The sequence below is a fragment of the Strix uralensis genome, chromosome 4 (assembly GCF_047716275.1).
Source record: "Strix uralensis isolate ZFMK-TIS-50842 chromosome 4, bStrUra1, whole genome shotgun sequence".
NCBI classification, from domain to species: Eukaryota; Metazoa; Chordata; class Aves; order Strigiformes; family Strigidae; genus Strix; species Strix uralensis.
Window position 1 is genome coordinate 84074077 of NC_133975.1, and position 22425 is coordinate 84096501.

General features: G+C 44.2%; 2 protein-coding genes across 5 annotated transcripts; one reads left to right on the forward strand and one right to left on the reverse strand.

Moving 5' to 3' along the window:
- Positions 1–7548: 7548 nt before the first annotated feature.
- NUDT9 (nudix hydrolase 9) lies at positions 7549–19955 on the reverse strand. 3 transcript variants are annotated; one of them, XM_074867515.1, is made up of 8 exons: positions 19940–19955; positions 14631–14867; positions 12649–12744; positions 11773–11859; positions 10320–10431; positions 9760–9906; positions 9428–9512; positions 7549–8181 (listed from the first exon to the last, which is right to left on the reverse strand). In XM_074867515.1, exons 2-8 carry the CDS (start codon positions 14822–14824, stop codon positions 8006–8008), a joined length of 897 nt encoding a protein of 298 aa, XP_074723616.1. In that variant the 5' UTR covers positions 14825–14867; positions 19940–19955; the 3' UTR covers positions 7549–8005. The 3 variants fall into 3 exon arrangements, with proteins under 3 accessions (XP_074723616.1, XP_074723613.1, XP_074723614.1); XM_074867512.1 differs by lacking the exon at positions 19940–19955 and adding an exon at positions 16425–16630; XM_074867513.1 differs by lacking the exon at positions 19940–19955 and adding an exon at positions 15050–16411.
- On the forward strand, positions 16600–22347 carry HSD17B11 (hydroxysteroid 17-beta dehydrogenase 11). 2 transcript variants are annotated; one of them, XM_074867510.1, is made up of 7 exons: positions 16811–17370; positions 17922–18029; positions 18667–18798; positions 19120–19226; positions 19630–19767; positions 20023–20139; positions 21653–22347. In XM_074867510.1, exons 1-7 carry the CDS (start codon positions 17161–17163, stop codon positions 21738–21740), a joined length of 900 nt encoding a protein of 299 aa, XP_074723611.1. In that variant the 5' UTR covers positions 16811–17160; the 3' UTR covers positions 21741–22347. The 2 variants fall into 2 exon arrangements, with proteins under 2 accessions (XP_074723612.1, XP_074723611.1); XM_074867511.1 differs by lacking the exons at positions 20023–20139; positions 21653–22347 and adding an exon at positions 19841–20016 and having other exon boundaries at positions 16600–17370.
- Positions 22348–22425: the final 78 nt, after the last annotated feature.

Below are 22425 nucleotides of genomic sequence, written 5' to 3' on the forward strand. Positions count from 1 at the left end.
AACTCCAGCCTGATGCCCTGGGAGACAATGAATCAAGCCACAATTATTTTCAACACAGGAATTTCTTATGCAAAAGATTCTTTCCCACCAAAACCAGTTTCACTGATAGTTTCTCCCGTCATCCTGACTTTGTCACCCACTTCACATTCTGTAACATCACACAGCAGTGTATAGAAATTAACAAAAGCATATTCTCCGTGTTAATTCCATTTGAAACAGATCCTTTCTCTGGGACTTCAAACATCTCAGGGAAAAAGTAGTTTTGATAGCATTTTTTCTGCCTGATTGCAGCCTATTGCTTATTTGCTCTTTCTACAGCAAAGAGTCAGCCGCCTTAAAACAATCAACTATAGTTCACACAAGGACAACTCACAGCAATTGACATTCTCCACTGAGGCCAATAGTCACCATTGCTCCACTCAAACCACATACTAGAAAAAGATACAATAAAATTTAGTTTATCAGGGCAAACAGGGAAGATTTTCCTTTAACCAATCCAAGTTCTGATAGGGCAAACAATGACCATCACCAAGATGATTACAGGTGTAGATATATGAAGCACATAACATATTAAGGGCAGATCAGCATCCCACCTGTTTGGAAATTCGCAGTGATGCTGCCACTTCCACTTTTCCACTGCAAAACACAGACAAGGAGCATTTACTAACGTATGCAGAGATAGATGGTACGGTCACAGTATGAGAAAAATTTTCACCCAAGCTCTTGCAGTTCACGAGTAGGCAAGCACCACCAATATTTAATCTACAAATTATGAGAACATTAAGAGTAAGGGTGATAAATGAAAGCTAGTTTCCCCATCAGTACTTTAACTATATTGTTACTATTCTATGTTAACTTATAAATACTTTAATCTTTACTATTTCTTCATTTTGTGAAGTAGGTATGATAAAGGCAGTGACAATTTTATTGACCTTCTGTAGACTTGACTGTTTCCATTTAGTTTTAATGAACCTAAACTAAACATCTGTTTAGTCATAAGTATTTTCCCTCTCCACAAGGGAGAATCAACAGTGAAATCACATTCCTACCAAGACTCAGGCACCCTTTGAGACACATACAGACACACACCCATGTTCACATACATATGCACATATAGAGAGCACACTCACAAATGCCCTCATTGCTCTCTCAAACCATGGCACAGTTTTATCCACTGCATGCAGCTGGTTATAACATGAACGGGACTATAATTATCTGACCTACTGAGTTTCTCTCTATTAAAGGATATCAAAGTCCAGGATGCAGCCATACCTTCCAACCCTAATGAAAGGCTGACAACACATGGGATATTCCAGGAAAAGCATCAACCTGCACTTCCTCTCTCCTCGTATTCTAAGCCAAAGCACTCATTCCTACAGATGTAATACTTGAATTCTTCCCTCTGATCCAGGACAACCACTGCTAAGTCCTCTGGAGATCCAAGTTTGGCCTCAGGACCTAGAACCATATGTGTCAGGGCAAGTGTCTATCAGCTACATGCACTAATCCTGGCGACAATAAATTCAACAGAAAGGGCTTGCTCTCATCCATTTAGGTCTCACGCACTCTGAGGCAGGACATTCAGCTCTCAAGGCAAGCATGAGCTCCTCCTCCATTAAATGTGGCTTCTTTGGGTCATTGCAAGTAGACCTTTCCAGACAACACAAATAAGCTTCAAAACAGAAAAAAAGTTAAGCTGTATTTTGTTAGTTTAGGCTTAATAACAGACCATAAATACCACAAATGAGCAACACTACCTCTGTCCAGTTTCCACCAACTGGCACCAAACAGCAGTTAACTCACAAAACCTTTCCTCCAAAATTTAGTGAAATTACTCAGTTAAGTGGGTTCCCTCTGTACAAAGAGGTGCAAGGATGCCACCCAACATTAACAAACCAGAAAGAAATAGCTGCCAAAGGCAAGCTAGCTTGTCTCTGAAGAGAGACTTGGCAGTCTGAATTTCCTTTTCAAAGGAGCTCAGTCTCCTTATCAGTGCTGTACTGATTCCAGATGTGTTTGCATTAATTTTCAGTCCTTCTGCTTGGCCACATGGAAGACTCCAAAAAGAAAGGAACACAGGTGACCCTGTGGATTCTGGCTCATGCCAACAGCGGTGGGGTTGCACTTTTACACTTTGTGGCAGACACTGATCAGCTCTGTGTGAATGCTTCCCCAAAAAACCATCCTTACACTATAAACTCTGGATTACATGTTCTTCTTCTCAGCGGCCTTGCACGCACTCTACAAGAAAAGAACCAATTAGCATTTCAGCACATTTCCCAAATATATCTGAAGTATATTTCCATGTCTATCTGGTTTTGATTTTTTGGGGAGTTTTTTTGTTGGGTTTTCTTTTGGTTTTTTGGGCAGGGTTTTTTTTATTTTGGTTTGGGGTTTTTTTTTGGTTTTTTGGTTTTTTTAACACAGCCACTGTTAAGTTATTTTCACTGAGGATGAGGACAATCTTTCCAACAAGTCAACAAATAACTGCGAAAACAAACATGCCAGTGTAGAAAATCCCATGAAAAGCATGTTTTCTTCTTTTTGCTATTTCATGCCTGTGCTTTATGACCAGTATCTACTCTATTGCCCCCGCAACAGGCAAACAGGATGCTTTTTAACAAATTTACAGTTCACCTTGCATCTTTATCATGCTGCAAGCGTATGTGTGATCCAATGAGGACTTTATGCCCTCAGACACATCCCCAGAAAAAGAGTATGAAGATGAGTTGTTGATGTCAGTGGTCTCAAACAGATCCAACATAATGCCAACTTCCGAATTGCATCCTACAAGATTTTCCCCAGATACACATATTAAACTTCTTAGTTACTGGTTCAGGTTCTTCTACTAAACTAATCAAACAAAAGCACCAAGCAAACATTGTAATTGAAAACTTATTTAGAGACTTGTCTTTCAACAGCTTTTTGCTTAACCTGCATATAGTCAGATGTCAGAAGACACAGCTCTCAAACTGCAAGTACACTGCCAGTATACAGCTGGCCTCGAAAGGCAGCGGTGACCAATTCACAAGTTCTCATTTCTTCAGGAAAAAGGAGGTAATTTTTGAATTTGTAACACTCCCTCCCAGTTAGCAGCTTCGGTACTCTTAGGCATTATGATCCAAGTACTCCTCCAGCACCACTAAAGTACAGAACTCCACAGTCAGAATATCTATACTGAAAAAATACACAATAAATATTCCTTTTATAACACACACTTCCATTGCCAAACCCATCAATCCTCCAAGGATTAGTAGGGATCATACAAAAAAAAAAAAGGCTTATCAGCTGAGAAGTAAACTAAGCATCCAAAAGGCATTAAGAAGGTATGATTCGTGACATCTTCAGGACTTCTGATGTAAGCCACAGTACTCAAAACTGTATACACAGACAGCAGCCATTCACACAACGCTACCACTGGAGCCAGCCAACTTTGTCTGATCCACTGACCAGCTGTTCAACATGCAATCCAAAGCTAATACAGATGCTTTAATGCTAATTTCATAGCAAAAATCATTTGGGGGTATGGCTGCAGTCTGCATGACTGAATGGGAAGGAAAAACTTTTTTCCAGTGAGAGTGGTCAAGCACTGGCAGAGAGTTGCCCAGAGGGGTTGTAGATTCTCCATCCTGGGAGATGCTCAAAACCTCACTGGACAGTCCTGGACAACTTGCTCTAGCTGACCCTGTTTGAGTGTGTCTGGGGAATGGACTAAATGATCTCCAGAGGACCCTGCCAACCTCAACCATTCTGTGAGTCTGAAAAAAGAATATGTGACAAGAAATACTCGGAGAAATACCAGTGCTCTGCTGTTGTTTAAAACAAAAAAATTGCAAAAGGCTCCCATAAGCATTGCTAGAAAAGAGTAGAATTAGGGAAAGGTAAAATCAAAGACAAAAATGAGAAGTGCTGACAAGATCTCAAAGCACAGACAAGGCAGCAGGAAGCAGAAACATAGCAAGCTTTATTCCATAATGACAACTTCTAACCATGTACACGAGCAGCTAAGATACAGAGAGGACAGTTAAGGTCACACTCAACAGCTCCTGCTGCCTGATTTTCCTTTCTCTCTACACGAATGAGAGTCACATTCCCCCCAGGTCTTTCCTTTTGCCAAAACCAGGACACTAACTCTTTGCTTTCAATCTGCTTCACCGGACTCTCTCAAAATGCAATTCCTGTTCTGAGGTTATGTTCTGAGCATGGTTCTTGCTGTTGCAAATGCACTAAGTACGGAGAAGAAATTAAACAGGCATCCAATGTGGGAAATGTTAACACTGTAAACTGGAAATCACGTGTTTTTAAACTAACACAGAAGCCTTAAAAATACTTGTGTTTGGTACAGGCCTAAACTTACTTATGTTATTACCATTCTAGATTCTCAACTTATTATTGAGCCCTCAAAATTTGAAGAAAAAAATAAACTGTAAGCACTAGTAACAAGATTATACCCAGCACAACAAGGCCCATATCTTCTCCATTAGCTATTTCCGCTAACAGTATAACAGACATTGAAGATTAATAAGTTCCCTTTGCAGAACTATCTTTGCTTTCTAACAGGAAAGCAAAAAAAAAAATCAAAACTGAAATGAAGTACTTGATTTTTTTTTTTTTTTAAAGAAATACAAGCAGGAGGAATTATACCTTACTGTAAGAGAAAATTCATTCTTTTTCTACAGGATAGCAGTAGTGAAAGCTCCAGTTCAGGCAGTATGGAGGATGCAAGTATTTTCTTTGTAAATTAACAGAATCTCACTAGTTCTAACATTTGTATTTAACTGGGGATTTTGGTACTGAACAAGAAAATACTGACACAAGATGACTTTCTTTTCACAGCAACCAAATAGGTTCATGAAAGCTGTTGGTCACTTCTTTAGACACCCAGGCCACAGAGCTGCTCTGTAGGCTCATCAAGCTCAAGTCTGAGGTAACCAAAGTGTCCAGTAGTACATAGACTACTTATGTCTTAGTACATATACTTAGTACATGTCCTACTCCAGTAGGACATAAGACTGCAGGAAGCTCCAGCTGATCATCGGGGACACTGAGAGAGCAGCTTCTGAATGACAAACTACCACAGAAGCGAGCTGGGGAGGAACTATGATTTATCTTTGAAGCTCAAAGAGAGTAATCACTTTGCTTTCTAATTAGCAGACATGCATTCTATGGGGTAACTTGGGCTTTTTATTACAAAAACCCCTCTATTTCTTCAGCTTGAAAAGAGGTTACAAACTTCCTCAAAATTCTGCTGCTTTTCCTTAGAAATTCTTTGAGTATTTGGGTATCCCAATCCTTGGGGATAGATGATCTCTTAGATAATTTAAAAAAGTAGTTTAGGATGAGTTAGATACACAACACAGAGCTGAAAAAAAATCACTTTCCAACACATTTAACTTGCATTAATATGCAAGCTAACATCACCCATATAAAGAAGTTGACCATTTTCCAGAAGACTTGCTAAATGAGAAGAAATGCCACTACATTTGCTTACTTATAAACTTTCAATATTTGTAATTATACAATAAATTTCAGGACACAAATAAACATCAAGGCCTGATTAGTAAGGTACTGGGATACGCATAAAGTAATTGCATTCTGTACAGCACACCGTCCAAGATCACACGCTCCAACTGAAAACTGTCTAACCAGAAAGCTTTCCTGGAAACATGGCAATCCAAAAACATATAGCCAAGTGCACTTAACGTGTCCAAAAAAAGCTTTAACACAAGACCAGCGAGGACTGAAAAGATTTTTTCCAGAAATTTTGCTTTCCAGGAATAATGCACCTGCTATGGAAACAGTTAAGTTCTATCTCATCAAGTATGGTACTTTCAGAATTGAAATTATTTTCTCCTGTTTTCATCTTTAGTACTGTGTATTATGTTAAGCACTTCATATGTAAATAGTAACATTCAAGAAAAAAAACATGGTATTTTTACATGCCACAGTATAGTCACCCTGGTTCTCAGCCATGATAAGCTGCACATTTCACTTCCCATGAACTTAAAAGGGGTCTGCTCTTTTGGTCATGCTTTCAAAACCCAATGGTACTGCTGCGGGCCTGTTCTGCATAACGTATTCATTGCACATTAAGTAATTAACTGCTATTAATTCTAACTTGCTATTAAAATAATTAACTGCTATTAATTCTAACTCTACAGACACCTGGAAAACCACAGATGCTTCCTACTGAACACTGTTACTTCTAGATAACCTTCAACTTACTACAGCTCCTTCCTACCTTTTGTCTCACCAGCGCACTGGAAACTGAGGATAAGTAACCACCAAGTCCTGTTTCACATGCCCACCTCTAAAGCCAGTGTGGGTTACAGCGCACAACCTTCGCAAATCTTGTCCAATTACTTGTTAAGCTTGAATAAATGCTGAGCATCAAATTTCTTAGTTGTCTTCATCTCTCAAGAAAAAATATACCCAAGTCATTTCAGTGATCCTGTTTCCAAAGACCAGCAGTAGAAAGGGAACTCCTGAAGTTGGCTAATGTCTTTTGTCCATTCTGAGTTTCACAGGTTTCCTCAGGTCTTCATCTGACCCTACCAGATATTACCGTCTCCATACTATGCCAAGGACAGATTAATCAAAATAGTTTCTGCCTAAGCAACCACCAGATCTTACCTATGATTTGAAGAAAGATTTTTGCATAAACCAAGTCTATGGAAGCTTCTACTGCAACAGAAAGCATTTATGCTGTTTTAGTAAGACTACAAAAGAAATCAAATGTGCAGGAAGAGGTGAGCAAGGATTGGAAGAAAAATTAATAGCTCCCAGCATTGCCTTTTCTTTTGAAAGGAACATACTAATAACTCTACAAGATTCCCAGGGTTCCCTGTATAAACACATGACTCCTCCAGATTTCATTAGATAATTGGAAGGAAGGGGTGGCATTGAAAAGGAACACGCCCTAAAATCATTCATTAGTTAAGCAGGATGTAGCCAACAGTCTCAACAATGCATGAGCACGTCACAGGCATACAAGGCAATTCCAGACCATGACATTTATCACTACCCTACTTCAACACATGGCTCAAAATTCATTAAGATCCCCTCCCCAGGTCTCAACTTCGACTTTTAGCTGTTACCATCACCAACTCTTGATACTATTACACAATTAACAGCAATTACCCCCTGATTAAAAACACACAGGGAAGTGACAGTAACTGTTGTGCAGCTCTTGTTATCAGCATAAATGCCATAGAAGGTCCACATCAGCCTCCTGACTGCAAGTTACATTACTTAAACTGTAAAAATCCCACCACAATTTACAGGATTATACTTCAAGGCTGCTCTTTCCAATGATCCTGTTTATGGCACAGTCTCCCCAACAGCTGTACTGCGATAAGCAGTGGAATGAGAACAACATTGAAATCCAGCTCCCAAAATCAGTCATCAAGTTACATCCTCCAACAGTTCTCTTTTTAGGGACACTGTCAGATATTCAGATGCGAATACCATCCATACTGTAAGCTAGAAAGCAATTAAGTGTGAAAACTAATCTCTCAAAATAGAAAATCACTGAAAAGACATGGTAAGTGAAATGACTCAGAAAAGAAACTTCACTTTATTATGTAGCACTTAAGTCATTATTCAGGTTATCATCCCACAAGTCTCACACTCCTTAAGGATTCATACTCCTGACAAGAAATCAGTGCAAAAATACAGAGCTAAAGTGAACAACCTATGAACTACAACCAGTCAGAATCCCAGTGTTGCCAAGCAAATCTGCAGATATCATGAAACGGCTGCAAATAATGAAGATGAGCAAGCAAAACAAGGTACAGCTCCACATTCATCTCATTTCACACTAGCTGAGAAGTCAAAAGAAGCAACCTGAAGTCTCTGAAAAATCCTCTATTTCTCACTGCCAAGTGTTTTTGCCAGCTGAATTCCACAGAATTTTCATTGGATTTCCACTGAAAAGGACAATGTCATCTGTTTCAATGCTGGAAAACGTTTTCTCCCCTTGGTGTCCGTCGGTTCTCCATTTACATCACTCATGGTACTCAGGACTAGGATCCTCACTCCAGTGGGCTCCCCGTTTCTCAGTCACAAGCTTAATGAAATAGCTATGACTTGCATACAGCTCAAGCTTCTCACTGATGTCAACCCACTTCACCATTCCAGCATCATCACCTGCTTCCAGAGGCAAATTATCCATTGTCTCACCTGTTCACAAAACAAGAGTTAGGACATGCTATTGCATGTTCTTTCCTGCTTTTTCTTCTCACATCTGATCAGTTCCATCCTTCCACGTAGCTCCTTCACAGGCAGCAACCTCAACTGCTTCTCAGAGAAGAAACTAATTAAGTTGTTCACTGATGCTGTGCCAGAAACCTTTTTCATACTTGCACTATTTTAAGGCAAATCTGGGTGGCAGAGGTTGTGTTAACTCCTTGTCACCACTCCTAAGGGTACCATCAGCAGCATGACAAGTTACTAGAAATCGCCAGTTTAGACAATCCTTCTGCCTTGATTTTTGTTTGTTTGGCTAGTATTTGACTGTTTCCTTTCTCAGGTACTATTCTACAGGACAAACTGAATTCTGAAACTTATATATGCTTATGGATAACCAGAAAAATTAAAATTTTACTAAAAGCACCAAAATCAAAAATAGTACTTAGGGAGGGATGCAGAAAGGCTTCTGAATTGCTCTCCAAAGTTTCTTACTCTGTTTCCAAAAAGAGTCCCAGGACTTCACAGACAACAACCAAAGAAATGCTTTTGGAAGTATTATAAAATGTGTATTAGAAACAAAGACCAAAGGAACAGTATCTTCACTGTTTCTGGGGCCTGATAAATCAAGGACCAGTGACATGTGAAACTTCACCACTGGTATCTACTACCTAAAACACAGTGGAAATGTCACTATATGAAGTGATATAACCTAACTAGATTGATTTATCTTAAAAGGGGAGAGATGAGAATCTAAGATAACAGACCAATCTAAGAACTAACAATGTATACCCATTCCTACTGATTTATAGAAGTAAAATAAGGTCCACCAATTACTCTAGCAGAATAACCAAGATAAAAGGTCTCACCAATTACAACACCAAAGCAATAAACATAATGAAAATCTGCCAGTGACAAGAAGGAACCCTGGTCCAATGTTCAATCTCCATATGAAGGCACATGGTCCATAGCTTAGAACTAGCTAACAAATGAATAACTAATTCTCAGGCAAAGTCCATGGTTCCTTATTTCAAGACTGACAGAAACCAAAGGGGAACAACTACCTGTCATGGTTGAACATCTTAGGAGACAAGAGACCCTCACACCCATTGGTTTTAGTCCAATATTTTACACCCGACTTGCATGCTCCCCCACCTTCATTACCAATCTCAGCCTGATATACGTCCCAATTTCAAACCAACATATAAAGGCAAGTAAGAGCACTCGTGGAGATACCCACCAGTTTCGTCATGATAGTTCACAGCCTCTGTCTCCATCCAGGCATTATCGGTGTTACGAGGGTCATCCACATACCCTCTGTACACCTACGGCACCGAACAAACCAAAACAAGCTTAGTGTCACAACAAACAAGGTGCAATCAATAAGATTTTTTTTCCCCCCTCTGATACATTTGCCCTTACAGAGTTTTCAGTAGTCCATTCCATTTCCTACACCATAACAACCCGAGCATCACAGCTTATTTTCATTTCAGCTACACTTCTTCCAAGTTCCATACAGCTGCAACTTGCATGCACAGCTCCAAAGGCTATCACAAGAGACACAGAGCTCACCACAAAGTGTTCCTGGCTGAACAGCTTGTGGAGTTGCTTCTCCAATTCTGCTTTCTCCTCAGGTGATTTCTGCAAGGAATTCAAGGCCTCCTCCTCAAATTCTCGCTTCAGGGTAGCACTAATCTTCTCCCCTGGGTCCACCATCCCCTTTGAGGGGGGAAAAGAAAAAAAAAAAAAGAGGTGACTACCGCTCAGATTCCACTTGTTTTTACTCCCCTTGACTGGTTTTAGTATATTACATCCACCTGCATCATACTGTGGACACTTAGCTGTAAAGAGCGAGCACGTACATCCTTCAAAACTTGCAATAGATTAAATTGTGCCTGCATCAAGCAAAAGACACTGTCAAAATTAAATATGAATACAACCTTGCAATGCAGAAACAGCAGAAGGCATACCAGCTGATGCTTGGGCAAAACTACTTTAAGGAGCATTTCTCCTCACCTTCACAACACGAGGTTGTTCATCAAAAAGCATGATTTTATCATGCACATGCCAGTCATCGCCTTGTGGCCTTACCAGCAGGGAAATGTCTACTGTCTCCGGAGCTTTCCTCTTACCCCTGGAATGGCCCACTCCCCACAGTCTCTCCTCTTGATGGATATGAACTGTAAGATGTTTTTGCCAGTAACCGGATGAGCAATTTTATTGCCTCTTTCGTCCCTCTTCCACCTGCAGCAAACGACAAACAAGAACACACTTTGCTGCTTCTTGACACACATGCTGGGAGAGGAACAGCAAGGTGCCTGCACTGTCACCTGTGCAGGGGCAAATAAAGAATAGAAAGGACAGTCACGGGGGGACCGACGGATGCCGTCCGGCAAGGCAAAACGGCAAGGGCAAAACACCGAGTTTTTCACACGCCGCTACCGGCTGTGTTCTCCTCAGCCAAAGGGGCAGAAACTGCCCAAGAGCCACATGTCAGTGGCCATGCTGAGGGCAGCAGCTCCTGTGAGGGCCGCATCCAGCACATCCTACCTGCTGCAGAGCTCACCGAGCCACGCTTGTGCCTCTCCCCGACGAGAGGGTCAGTCGCCTTCTGCTAGAGCAGCGCCTCCACGCAGGCTGCAACAGCCCCGAACTGCCCACCCCTGCCCATCCAGTGCCAGCGCAAGGCCACAAATCCCCACCACTGCCTTCAGTAAAAAAATCAAGAAGAGCTACCAATAGTTAAAGCAAAAAGCTATCTAAACAAAGACAAAATAAAAACAACATTTCTTTTACTTTCAAGGAAACAATTCAGTAGTGTCGACAGCCTTCTGAAATGGGAAGTAGTAAAATGCATTAGGATGATTTTCACAGTGGTTCTATCTTCAGCATGGCACTTCCTAGCTTGCACCTTTGTTAACTCCTCCATCTTTTCTGAATGCTTTCTTTGTGTAAAATAGTTAGCATGTACACACAGATCCTGCTGGTGAAAGCACCGTTAAAACAGAGCATACACTGACAAAAAAGCGGAGCCTAATCTCACCTCCTCCTATAATATATGAGGCCAAGTTAGTATTTCTTACAGAGCAAAAGTAGGCATGCTGCTTTTTTTTTTTTTTTGCTGTTCAGTCATTATGACAGGAAAACCTATTCCTGCAGTTTAACATGCCTCATCTAAGGCCTTTTGGCATATTACATATATAGTATCAGAGTAGCACGTAATCCTTTCAGTTTTTATCTTCATTACTAAAGATTATTTGTATAATATATTTCTATTTAATTAAGCCTCCTGGGTTGTTTTTTTTTTTTTAAAGTCTGCTTCCTCAGCATTTCAGAAGCGATTGCTTGTCATTAACAGTGAGTCCTTACTCTTTTCCAGAGACAACTAAAAGATTATGAAATTCATGTTCTGCACGTCCATATATCTCTCCATTCAGATACCCATATCTGAATGGGCTTACACATAGAGGAACACACACAAAAGGTCTGTGAAAAGTAACAGCCTGTCCAGAGATACACAGAGAAAGCAAAATGCATGGGTGTTCTGCTCTACTGCAGAACACCTTTCAGTCACCTGTCCCTTACCTAGTTACAACAGGATCAGCAGCATGGTTTGGTCCCCAGCGCCCTAATAATCCTCTGCCTGTGAGACCAGTCCTTCCCACCGGATTTCTGAAATCAGTGGCACAGTACATTAGACATATTTACTTCCCCACATTCAAAATAAAATACGTTCCAAGTATCCTAAAAAAAAGCAGCTTTAAAGAAGTTTAAACAACAACAAAGGAAAGGATAGCAACATACATTCGGTGCCACCATATGCTTTAAAGAGCAAGACAGACAAAGCACAGTTTTGTCCTTTATTAACCTCTTTTTGTGTTTGATAGTAGAGGGAAAGGAAATACACAAAACAGCCTTGTCATTGCCAGATCTTGTGTCCTGAGATACTCCTGATCAAGCATTACACTCATTGTGCACACAATCTTGTCTGAAACAAGACTAAAGATGCACAGAGCATTCAATTATGTATAAATGGCACACAGAAAACAAATTATTTTTAGGTGAGATTACCTGTGCTATGCCAGGATTTGTCAGCGGAAGAAAATACTCTCCCGCTACGCCACAGCACAGAAGTGGCACCAAAGCTTCAGAGCCCAACACTTGATTAACTGTGGGAAACAATTAATTCAACAGAGCCTACTATTAACAGTGTTAGACCTCCTCCAACTCCAGCATCACCGCAACCCTCTGTCGTGGTAGTACTGGCTAACCGTTTAGTGCGTGTCTGCCACAACCTTCTTCCAGAAAGAACTCTCTGGCCCTGAGGTATCATTTTTCCTGTCTCTAGGAGAGACTAGCTTGATTTTGTTCTAGCAGGTACCATGTATCAAAACTGACAGACCTGTAAGAGCTCTGAAACTACATCACTGAAACGAATACGCAAACAAAAAACCCACTTACCGGGGCCTCCCGTTTTCAACCACATACAAGCCATTCAGACTCCTCCTTTCAACCTCTCCATCTCTCTCATTGAATTTGGGAGAAAAACCTTTATCACTGTGTGGAAAAGAACAAATTGAGGTAAGTTATAAAATGCAATACACCCCTCTGCCCAACAAAAGCTTGAAGGCCAACCACCAGATCAGCCACCCCCATTTGACCAATGAGCAGTTTTTAACAGAATTTATGCTGCAGGCCTTCCCTTTTCTCTAAGAGGCTATAAAGTTTCAACCTTTACTGATGACAGTTTCCCCGTATTTAGTTCTGCAGACATAAGTGTGCCCCTCTAAAGTATTTCGCATTGCATTTCTCTAGATTTTCATTTAGACAAAGTGTTTCAAAGGTGTTCTTGTTAAGGTTAGAGAACATAGAAGGATGTTACCCATTGATAAAACTAAAAAAGATTTTGCTAATTCAAAAAAAGCGAGCAGAAATTTTTATTAGATATGATTTATCAGAGTTACAAGCTAATAATCACCGATTTTCAAAGTTAGCTTAATGTCAATCTCCTACACGCACCTCTGAAAACTGGTAGAGAAGCAGCTGTCTATGTAAGTGTATTTCCTTTCCCAAAAGCAATTCCTCTCAAACCATCACAGGTTTCAAACGACTGACTAGCTTCTTCCACACATAATTCATTTGGAAAGTTACACCAATACCTAAAAAATCACTCTGAATTCTCAAGTATTACCAACACCTACTAAAAGATTACCTGACACCTTCCCAACTATGCCTTGGCTGAACATCAGCAGTCCTACAGACTCTGAGGAGCAGTGTGCCTTGCAATCAGCAGAATACTAACCACATTAAAAGCAAATAGAAGCACATGTTCACCCAGCAAAGGGAAACAAGGAAGGTTTCCCACTGAAACCACAAGTGCCATTATCTTCTGATCTTTCTACCTAGATGTGCATACACAGGAATCACCATTTCACAGAATCACAGAACCATCTTAGGTTGGAAAAGCCCTTGAAGATCCTCCAATCCAACCATGAACCTCACACTGACTGTTCCCAACTCCACCAGATCCCTCAGCGCTGGGTCAACCCAACTCTTCAACCCCTCCAGGGATGGGGACTCCCCCCCTGCCCTGGGCAGCCCATTCCAACGCCAACAACCCCTTCTGCAAAGAAATACTCCCTAAGAGCCAGTCTAACCCTGCCCTGGCACAGCTTGAGGCCATTCCCTCTTGTCCTGGAGCTTGTTCCTTGGGTCAAGAGACTCATCCCCGCTCTCTGCACCCTCCTTTCAGTGAGTTGTAGAGGGCGATGAGGTCTCCCCTCAGCCTCCTCTTCTCCAGACTAAACCCCTCCAGTTCCCTCAGCCGCTCCCCATCAGACCTGTGCTCCAGACCCTGCACCAGCTCCGTTGATGAAGGGTCTGAATTAATTTCCCATTATCACAAGCTACACTAGATGCATGCATCCAACTTCTGGCTAAGAAGCATACAGCATTCCTTGAGAATATATTCACAGAATCAATAAAAATGAACATACACTTTCACAGGAGAATTACAATCATGCATTCAACCCGCCACATTTCCTGCGTCAAGAGTGCTCAACTCAAGAACTACAATTCTACTTTAATTCTTTTCTCATCTTGCATTCAATCCATGAACAAACAAGTATATTACAAAAATGTTATCCTGAATTCTTAAGGAGATTTTTACTTCTCTCACAACACAGAGAAGCAGCACTACACAGCATCAACAGCTGTCCATTATTCCAATTAACACTATTCTTATCCCAGTCACCAGCTCAGTAAAATCATGTGTCAAAGACCTTCACTGCTAACCCAAACCATTCAGTTCCCTAATAACCATTTTTCTAGTTCTTGACTTTTAGAGATCACTGTAGAATCACACATTTGGTCTTACTAACTCAGCTGATCACTATTTCTTGCTGCAATGTTCACAGGTGAAAAGAGCCACAATTTTCACTCACTTGATCTGGGGATCTGCCCAATTGGGTCCAGCCAAAACAGACACCGCTGTGTACTCCACAGGATTATAATCTTTCCACTCAATCAGCCAGCCCACTTTATCTTCGGGAACTTGGCTACGCTCAACGTGTGATCCTGGATATGGGGAGGTGAGAGCTTTGCTGTGGTAGAACTTAACATTGCAACTGTTGAACATGTTAACAGGATGAAGACGGGGCCAACAGTTTGCAGATGAGTTACTGAAAGAAAAAAAAAAAGCACTTCATTTGTCAGGCTTTAACCCTATTACTTAATCCCATAGTACATTATAGAAAGCGGAACACACGAGACTTTTCCCACAAAACAGCCCTCAGCAATGTATTATTGCTTCTTTCAGACATCATGCAAACCTATGTCTGGACCAACAAATTCTGAATTTTACCTTTGGCTTCTTGAAATAGAAGAGTGCTCTGCTAGACACACGTGAAGATTTCACAGCATGAGTGAGAAGCTGAGAACTAGAACTGCCATTCTGGACCATGTGGAACACTGACCAGTTATTAAGCATATACAAGGAACACTCAAAGATATTTACCATAAACACAACAGGAAGGCCTGTTTGAGCATTAAATCTCCATATGTGGGCATTTCACCCACAAATCAACCCAGCCTTACAAGAGCCCTGCTCTCACATCCAGTCATAGACCAGCTAAGAGCAAGAATGAAACATCCAAAAGCCTGAGCAACACAGCTCTACCAGTTGTTGTGACCACCAAAATATAATTTTGTGCAATAGTGAGTAGGATAACACATACCTTGTTTTTCAATTTCAGAGAAGGCTAGAACTATCAAACTAGCTAGGCTTAAAAAAAAAAAAAAAATACTTGACATCTCTAGTGATTTTATCTTGCCATGGGTTTTTGGGAGCTGAAAGACCAGTCAGGAATGAAATACTTAAGAGCTGACTGGATTACAGTGCCTGATCACCAGCTCTTAAAAACTCTACAAAGATTTCCTTCAACACACAAAGCAGCCTTCCTGTACTCAATTTTTTTTAACTATTACAAAAAGAGGATTACTCTAAATAAGAGACTCAAAGCTCAACAAGGGGCTATAACCTACAAGAGTACTCTAAAAACAAGATACTTACAAGCTCTTAGTGAAAAGGTGGCTTTTTTTTAATTCAATAAAAATCACTTTCAGCATATAGGGAAATGTATCTCTTCTGCAAAAACACACACAGCTTTTAACATCTGCACAAGGTGATGATGGAACTAATGAGTTTCAGATAAAAAAAGAAGCAAGCAACTCAAAACATTAAGTTTTGATCTCCGGATGTGAATATTAAGTTATAACTAGCAGAACGGGCCAGGCTTTTTCAAAAACTGCTGAGGTGATGTTCTCAAGAGCACAATTCAACCCACGAACCACTTGAGGCTCGTAAAAATCTTTAACGCAGATAGGGAAAAGGGCATACTTGAGAGGTTGCCAACCTCCACACGCAGGTCAATGGTACAGCACTTTTGTGGTTTTCACTAAGAACATCATTTTAGTTTTAAATTTTGTTTCTGCCATGCCCGAAAGGGACCCCCCTCAGCTACACATCACAGCCCATAGCAAGCCCCTCCTCAGCTGGCAGGGGATGGCACGGCAGCCCCGAGCTCTCGGCCCAGCGATGAGGTGGCTGCTCCCCCCCGAGCACAGAGCACCCCCTCAGCGGGGCCAAACGCCAGCAGAGCCACCGACTCAGGCAGGCCCCGAGACTCCGCAGCACCCGCCCCAGCCGGGCCTGGGCACCGCCCAGCTTCACCATATACCTGAGGGGCGGGCGGCGCCGGGCGCACCGGGCAGGCAGGGCGGACAGCGCAACGGTGAAAGAAAACACGGCGACCGCCCGAGCGAAACCGGGCACCGCCGCCGCACGCAGGGCGCCGGCGAGGAGCAGCGTGGGCCCCGCCACCGACCCCAGCTCGGCTCCGAAGAGGGAGCCGTTGGGGCCCCCCGACGCCCCCCCACTACCTGCCGGGCCGGGCCGGGCCGCGCCGCCCCGCGCGCCCGCCCCCAGGCCGCCGCTCGCCGCTGCCCACGGCTCCTTCTACAAGCTCGCCTCTCATTGGACGGCGCGCCACCAATCGCGAGCGCCCCCATCCCACAGGATTCCCGCACGGACAGGCGCCCGACCCCCCCCAAAGGCCGCGCTCTGATTGGCTGCTGGGGCCGGCGGGACCGTTGCTGACCGCGGCCCGGCCTCGGCGATCGCTGGCCCCGCGTTTCACGGGGCCGCGCGCGGCAAAGGGAGCCGGGGCCCGGCCGGGGCGGGCGGAGCGCGGCGGGGTCCGGGCAGGGCAGCAGCCCGTGACTGACGGACCGAGCGTGGCGCGCGGAGGCGGGGCGCGGGCGCCCCCGGGCGGCGTCGGAGGGGAGAGCCCCCGCGGGAGCGCGCTGGGCCGGGCCTCACCGCCCACAGCGCCCGCCCCGCCCCGGCCCGCCGTGCTCCCGCCGGCGTCACAGCTCCCGGCTCCGTGCTGCAGGGAAAGGGCCCTCAGGCGAGCGATGAATCCGTTTCTGGAACTTCTCCTGGTTCTGGCCACGCTCATCTACTCCTACCTGGAGGCTTTTGTGAAGCTCTTTGTCCCTGTGAAGAGAAAGTCTGTCAGCGGGGAGCTGGTTCTCATCACGGGCGCCGGCCATGGCGTGGGCAGAGCGACGGCCTTCGAGTTCGCCAAGCGGCACAGCAGGCTGGTGCTGTGGGACATCAACAAGGTAACGGGGCAACTCTGCCTCACTCGGCTCCGAGGCCACGGGGTTCCCAGCAGCGTCGGGAGGGCTGCGCACAGACGGCCCCACAGCACCTCCTCCCACCTGCGCTCCCCTCGGCTCACGGCCGACTCGCTGACGGGGCCAGAAGCCTGTTTCTGCAGCAGAGGAGCAGGTTGACCTTCTGCTCGCTGTCTCTAGCCCCAGATAGAGCCCTCTGGCACGGTCACCCGGGTAGCTGTTGCCTGGCTGAATGGCCACATTAGTGCAGCCTCTTCATTTCAGCCGAATGAAAAGGTGGTAGATGGCACTAGTCTCCCAATGTGTAAAGGGCTGCTGCCGAGTGGAGCGTTGTCCATGTCCACTGCGCTGGAGGAAGAAGGAAAAACTTAATAGCGAGTGAGTGAGTTTTGGTGCTGGGAAATACGTGGTAAGGGTGGAGATGAGCAGCACTGTAGTACCTTGCCAAGGGAGGCCGTGGATCCCAAAGGCATTAAGAACAATTTTGATGACAATAGAAGGTCAGAAGCAGCGTGTTTCTTTTCTGCCTCTTACAGCATGGCGTTGAGGACACGGCGGCAGAATGCGAAAGGCTGGGAGCCACCGTTCAAGCCTTCGTGGTGGACTGCAGCAAAAGGGAGGAAATCTACAGCGCCGCAGAGAAGGTAGGGGAGCAGGGGCACAGCCAAAAGCTTACCCAAACATGCTCCGTTTCAGAAAAGTCGGGAAACCGGGAGAAGAGGTATTGTGTGCAAATTGTGCAAGGCCTTGGAAGCTCCCCACTTCTTGCTGCTTTCTGTACGGGGAGGGAAGTAGCACTTCCCAGATCGCAGCCAGTCTCATCCTCTTCTGTGAGGCTCTGGCGTATCACGCTTCATTGACAAGTTTGTTCTTTAGACTTCCAGCCCCCGCAGGAACTTCTGTTTCCGGAAGTTCCCTGAACAGCACCCAGACAGCGCTGAGGACATGTGAACCATTTGTTGTAAAGGATACGATCCAGCTGGCTCAAAACAGTCCATACGTCCGTAGTCCCAGCTGTGACTACACAGAGCGTACCGTGTCCATGGGCAATGTGTGCAAGGCTATAAATACTGGCAGTGATAATGGGAGAAGTGTCAAATCTAAACCAAATTCCGTGGTCCTGCTGCACAGTTCCTGCTTCATCTGGAAACGCAGCACGGTCCTCCTCTGGCTAAAAGAAACCACGCTAAGAATGAAATTCATTGTCACTCGTCTTCCACAGCCTTGCATTGTTCTGATAGTGAATGACACGCACCTTTCTGGGTTTTTTCTGTCCCCAAGGTGAAAAAGGAAATCGGGGACATCTCCATCCTGGTGAATAACGCTGGTGTGATTACAGCTGCTGATCTGCTCTCGACTCAGGACCACCAGGTTGAGAGAATGTTTGAAGTCAACATTCTTGCTCACATCTGGGTAAGGGCCACGACCATCTTCATACCTCCGTTGGTTTGGGAGCGTTGCTGCAGAGGCATGTTGAGACCAGCGCTTCTTCTCAGCTACCGGCAAATTACCAAAGCGCCTTTGGGATGAGTATAGCACAGGGTCTAGACTGAAGGGGTATCCCCGTGCCTCTCAGGATCTGAAGGGCTGTGCAGCACAAGGCATTAGAGATAGCACTAGTCGATAGTTAACGACAGGCGGGGTCAGTAATGAATATGCCTAAGAAAATATTGTTCTTTTTCCCCTTGCCTTCCCCACATCCCTTTGTGCTTCGTGGTTTCAATGACTTGCCAGACCACAAGAGCTTTTCTGCCAGCCATGATGAACAACAACCATGGTCACGTTGTCACAGTGGCTTCAGCAGCAGGTCATCTTGTGACTTCTTACATGGTAGCTTATTGGTAAGTGATTTTAAAATCATCTCTCCTCATTTCTTTTATTTTTAATTGCGTCTTCCCCATCAGCAAGCACAGAGTAACCCAAATAGTCCTCCCGCTGACTACGGTACGTCCAAAGGAGGTACCTTTGCTAAGGGGGAAAAAGCACAACAGCCAGCGCTTAGGGATGTCTGGAGGTGCCCACTGATTTAGTTACTCGTTAGCTCTGACTGAATCAGGAGCTCGTTAGCTGTGGCTGAATCAGGACAGTTAGAATTAGTTTCTGCCCTGTCTCTCAGCTGGATTACATTTCTGGTGTTTTTTTGCCTCCTACTCAGTACCGTGTGATCTGTTAGGCCATTTCCAGTTGTAGAAAGCTAGAAACAGTGTTCCTGCCTTCTCATTTCTGCTTTTCCCCTTCCTGCAGTTCAAGCAAGTTTGCTGCGGTTGGATTTCATAAAGCTCTGACAGAGGAGCTGTCTACCCTGGGAAAGGATGGAGTAAAAACTACGTGCCTTTGTCCAGTTTTTATAAACACTGGATTTGTCAAAAACCCCAGTACAAGGTAACTGTCAAAACTCTGCCTTCCTGTCCTTCCTTCTCTGCATCAAGGCACTACATATTAGCCCCAGCTTTAGACCTTGTATTCCAGCTGACCGTAGAAAAACAGTCTGTACCATTGGCTAAAGAAAATCTGCAGCGTCACTTCGCCCACATGACGGTTGCCTTTGAATTACCCGAGTTTGTGCGTACATGAAGCATCAGCTGGTTCCAGCCCCTTTTACCACCGTCGCTCTTACATGCGTGCTTTCCTCTGTAGGCTTGGGAAGATTTTGGAGGTTGAAGAAGTTGTAGAGGCCCTGATGGAAGGAATACTGACCAACCAGAAAATGGTTTTTGTTCCATCACATCTAGGCATCGCTCTGCTTTCTGAAATGTAAGTAGCAAAAGAAAAAAAAAATGGGCAGAGGGTGAGGAAAAAACATATCAATGCTAAATACCTGAGTACACAGACATCAAACTTGTAACATCTGATTCAAGATGAAGTTTTATGTTACGAGGAACAGCATTTTGCACTCATGGTAGTAAAAGATATGGTTTGGCAGCACAGAGAAACCCTGGAATGAAAGCTGGGCAGCAGAAATTCACAATCCACCCAGTTTAATTTCTTTTGTATTATCTTCAGTGTTTGACATTACTACACTCAGTTATTTATCAGTCCAGATTTGACATCAGTATGCCTCTAGTAACTGGATAATGTGTAACTGTCTGCCAGAGAAAATATTATTTTCTACAGAACTATCCATCTGAGATACTGTAGTGTGAGCAGAACACAGGATAAGTAATGAAATGGCTGTGGTTCTTTCAAATGGCAACAGCAGACATCCTACATTTGAGCCCTCTCATAGGCCCTTGTGATCCACTTTTTGCAGGGAAATGTTCTCAGGGGAGAATTCAGCTGCTGTCCGGGAAAGGAGAGGGAGAACAAGAGAACATTTTGTCTTCACAGAAGACCATTTCCCTCAGGCTTGTGAACAAGAGTTTCTCTGAACCAGCAGCCCCAGCATAGTTGGAGACAGCGCTGGCTATCTGCTGCTTACTAGTATTTGTTTTTTCATGTCAGTACCAAAGACTGAGGTCACAGATGCTGGGGAAATTGCTCTAAAAAGGCTCTACTGCTTCACTCTGCCATGAAAAGCAAGATTTATCCTCTCCCACGTCTTTAGTGTCCAGCGTAGCTGCTCTGCTGAGGATGTGTTTTGACCAGAGCTCAGGTTCCAGATCTGGAATTCACACCAGAACAACTAAGTTAACATTTCAGTTCACTTCTACAGGATCTCATGAGATGCTTGATAATATCTTGTCTGCAAAACCCAACGCCAGACAGTGGGAAAAAGCTTTTAAATATTTTTGCATCTCTAAGAGCTGCATGCTGACAGTGCAAGTGTGCAGAAGCATAGACAAGTCAAACCTCATGCTGTCGGAGCCCGTAGGAGAACTTTGCTTTTTTGTCTTAGTTTGGGGCAGGGGGACACAGAGGGACATGACTCGTAAGAGAAGAAATCCTAGGAGAGGAAACTGCACCTCAGTTTTACCGTCTCATCCTCCCATAGGGCTGCTGCTTTTCAGAGCATAAACCCCTCCATCCGCACCTCTCTGTTCAGTATTGAACCTTCCTGGATCCTGCGGCAATAGTGGAAGCCAAACACTGCCCAGTAGTTACCCAGCCTTAGACCTGTCATGCACGTGGGTGGGATTGCAGTTAAGCTAGTCAGAGATCGATGAGGGGTAGGTGTTCTTTGGAAATAACGCCCAATTTAAGTCTTAGTCTCAGTCTGGGTGTGCACACTTCCACTCCCAGACCAGCCCTTCCCTCACCTGCAGTGCCACTTTTTCACAGAACTGAAGTTTCTTATGCCACATTAATTCCACATTATTGTCTCTTTCAGGTTGTTTCCAGAACGTGCCGTGGCTCTTCTGAAAAAGATGACTGATGCCAAGTTTGATGCAGTCACTGGGCAGAGAAGCACTCAGTGAAAAGCGAAAATTGATTCTCATTTCCCAGTGGCACGAGTGAAGTCAGGACATGTGCTGAGCGCGGTTCAGCTGTTTGATTCTGAGCAGAACTAAGATGCTTCCAGGCCACCCTGTCCAACCACACCCAAGGGTCGATCCCACAGCTGCAGCAGGGACACACCTGCACAACAGGGAGCGTTAACAAAGCAGAGATGCAGCTCTAGAAGTGTCAAGGGCTGCTCTGGCCGTGTGCCGCCTCGCCTCTGTCTCCTGGTGCTGGGGCAGAGAGGAATTCCCACAGCGCCTGCCTTTGGGAGACAGCACCGCTGCCTGCGGGAGCACCAAGGGATTGCTGAGAGTGTGTTCATTGGGACTCATCCCTCAGCAAAAGTGTCTTCTGAGAGGCGATTTATAGAGGTGGTGGGTGGCCTGTTTTGCCTCAATTTATGTTTTTAAATTTAAAAAAATGTGCTCTAATGCACACTCACGGTTTCGTGTGCTTTTGTAGTGAGTACCTGCAATAATCTAGCCTTGTTTGTAATGTAATACCTCATTACATCGATTATCAGTTGTGCGTTAGCACCATCAATGCTCTTTCTTCCAAATAAATACAGTTCTCTAACCCAAATGTGCCTCTCGGCAGTGGAAGCTGTAACCGGTCCGAGCAAGGATAGTGGCGCAGATGCCGCAACGGTGAAAGGGTCAG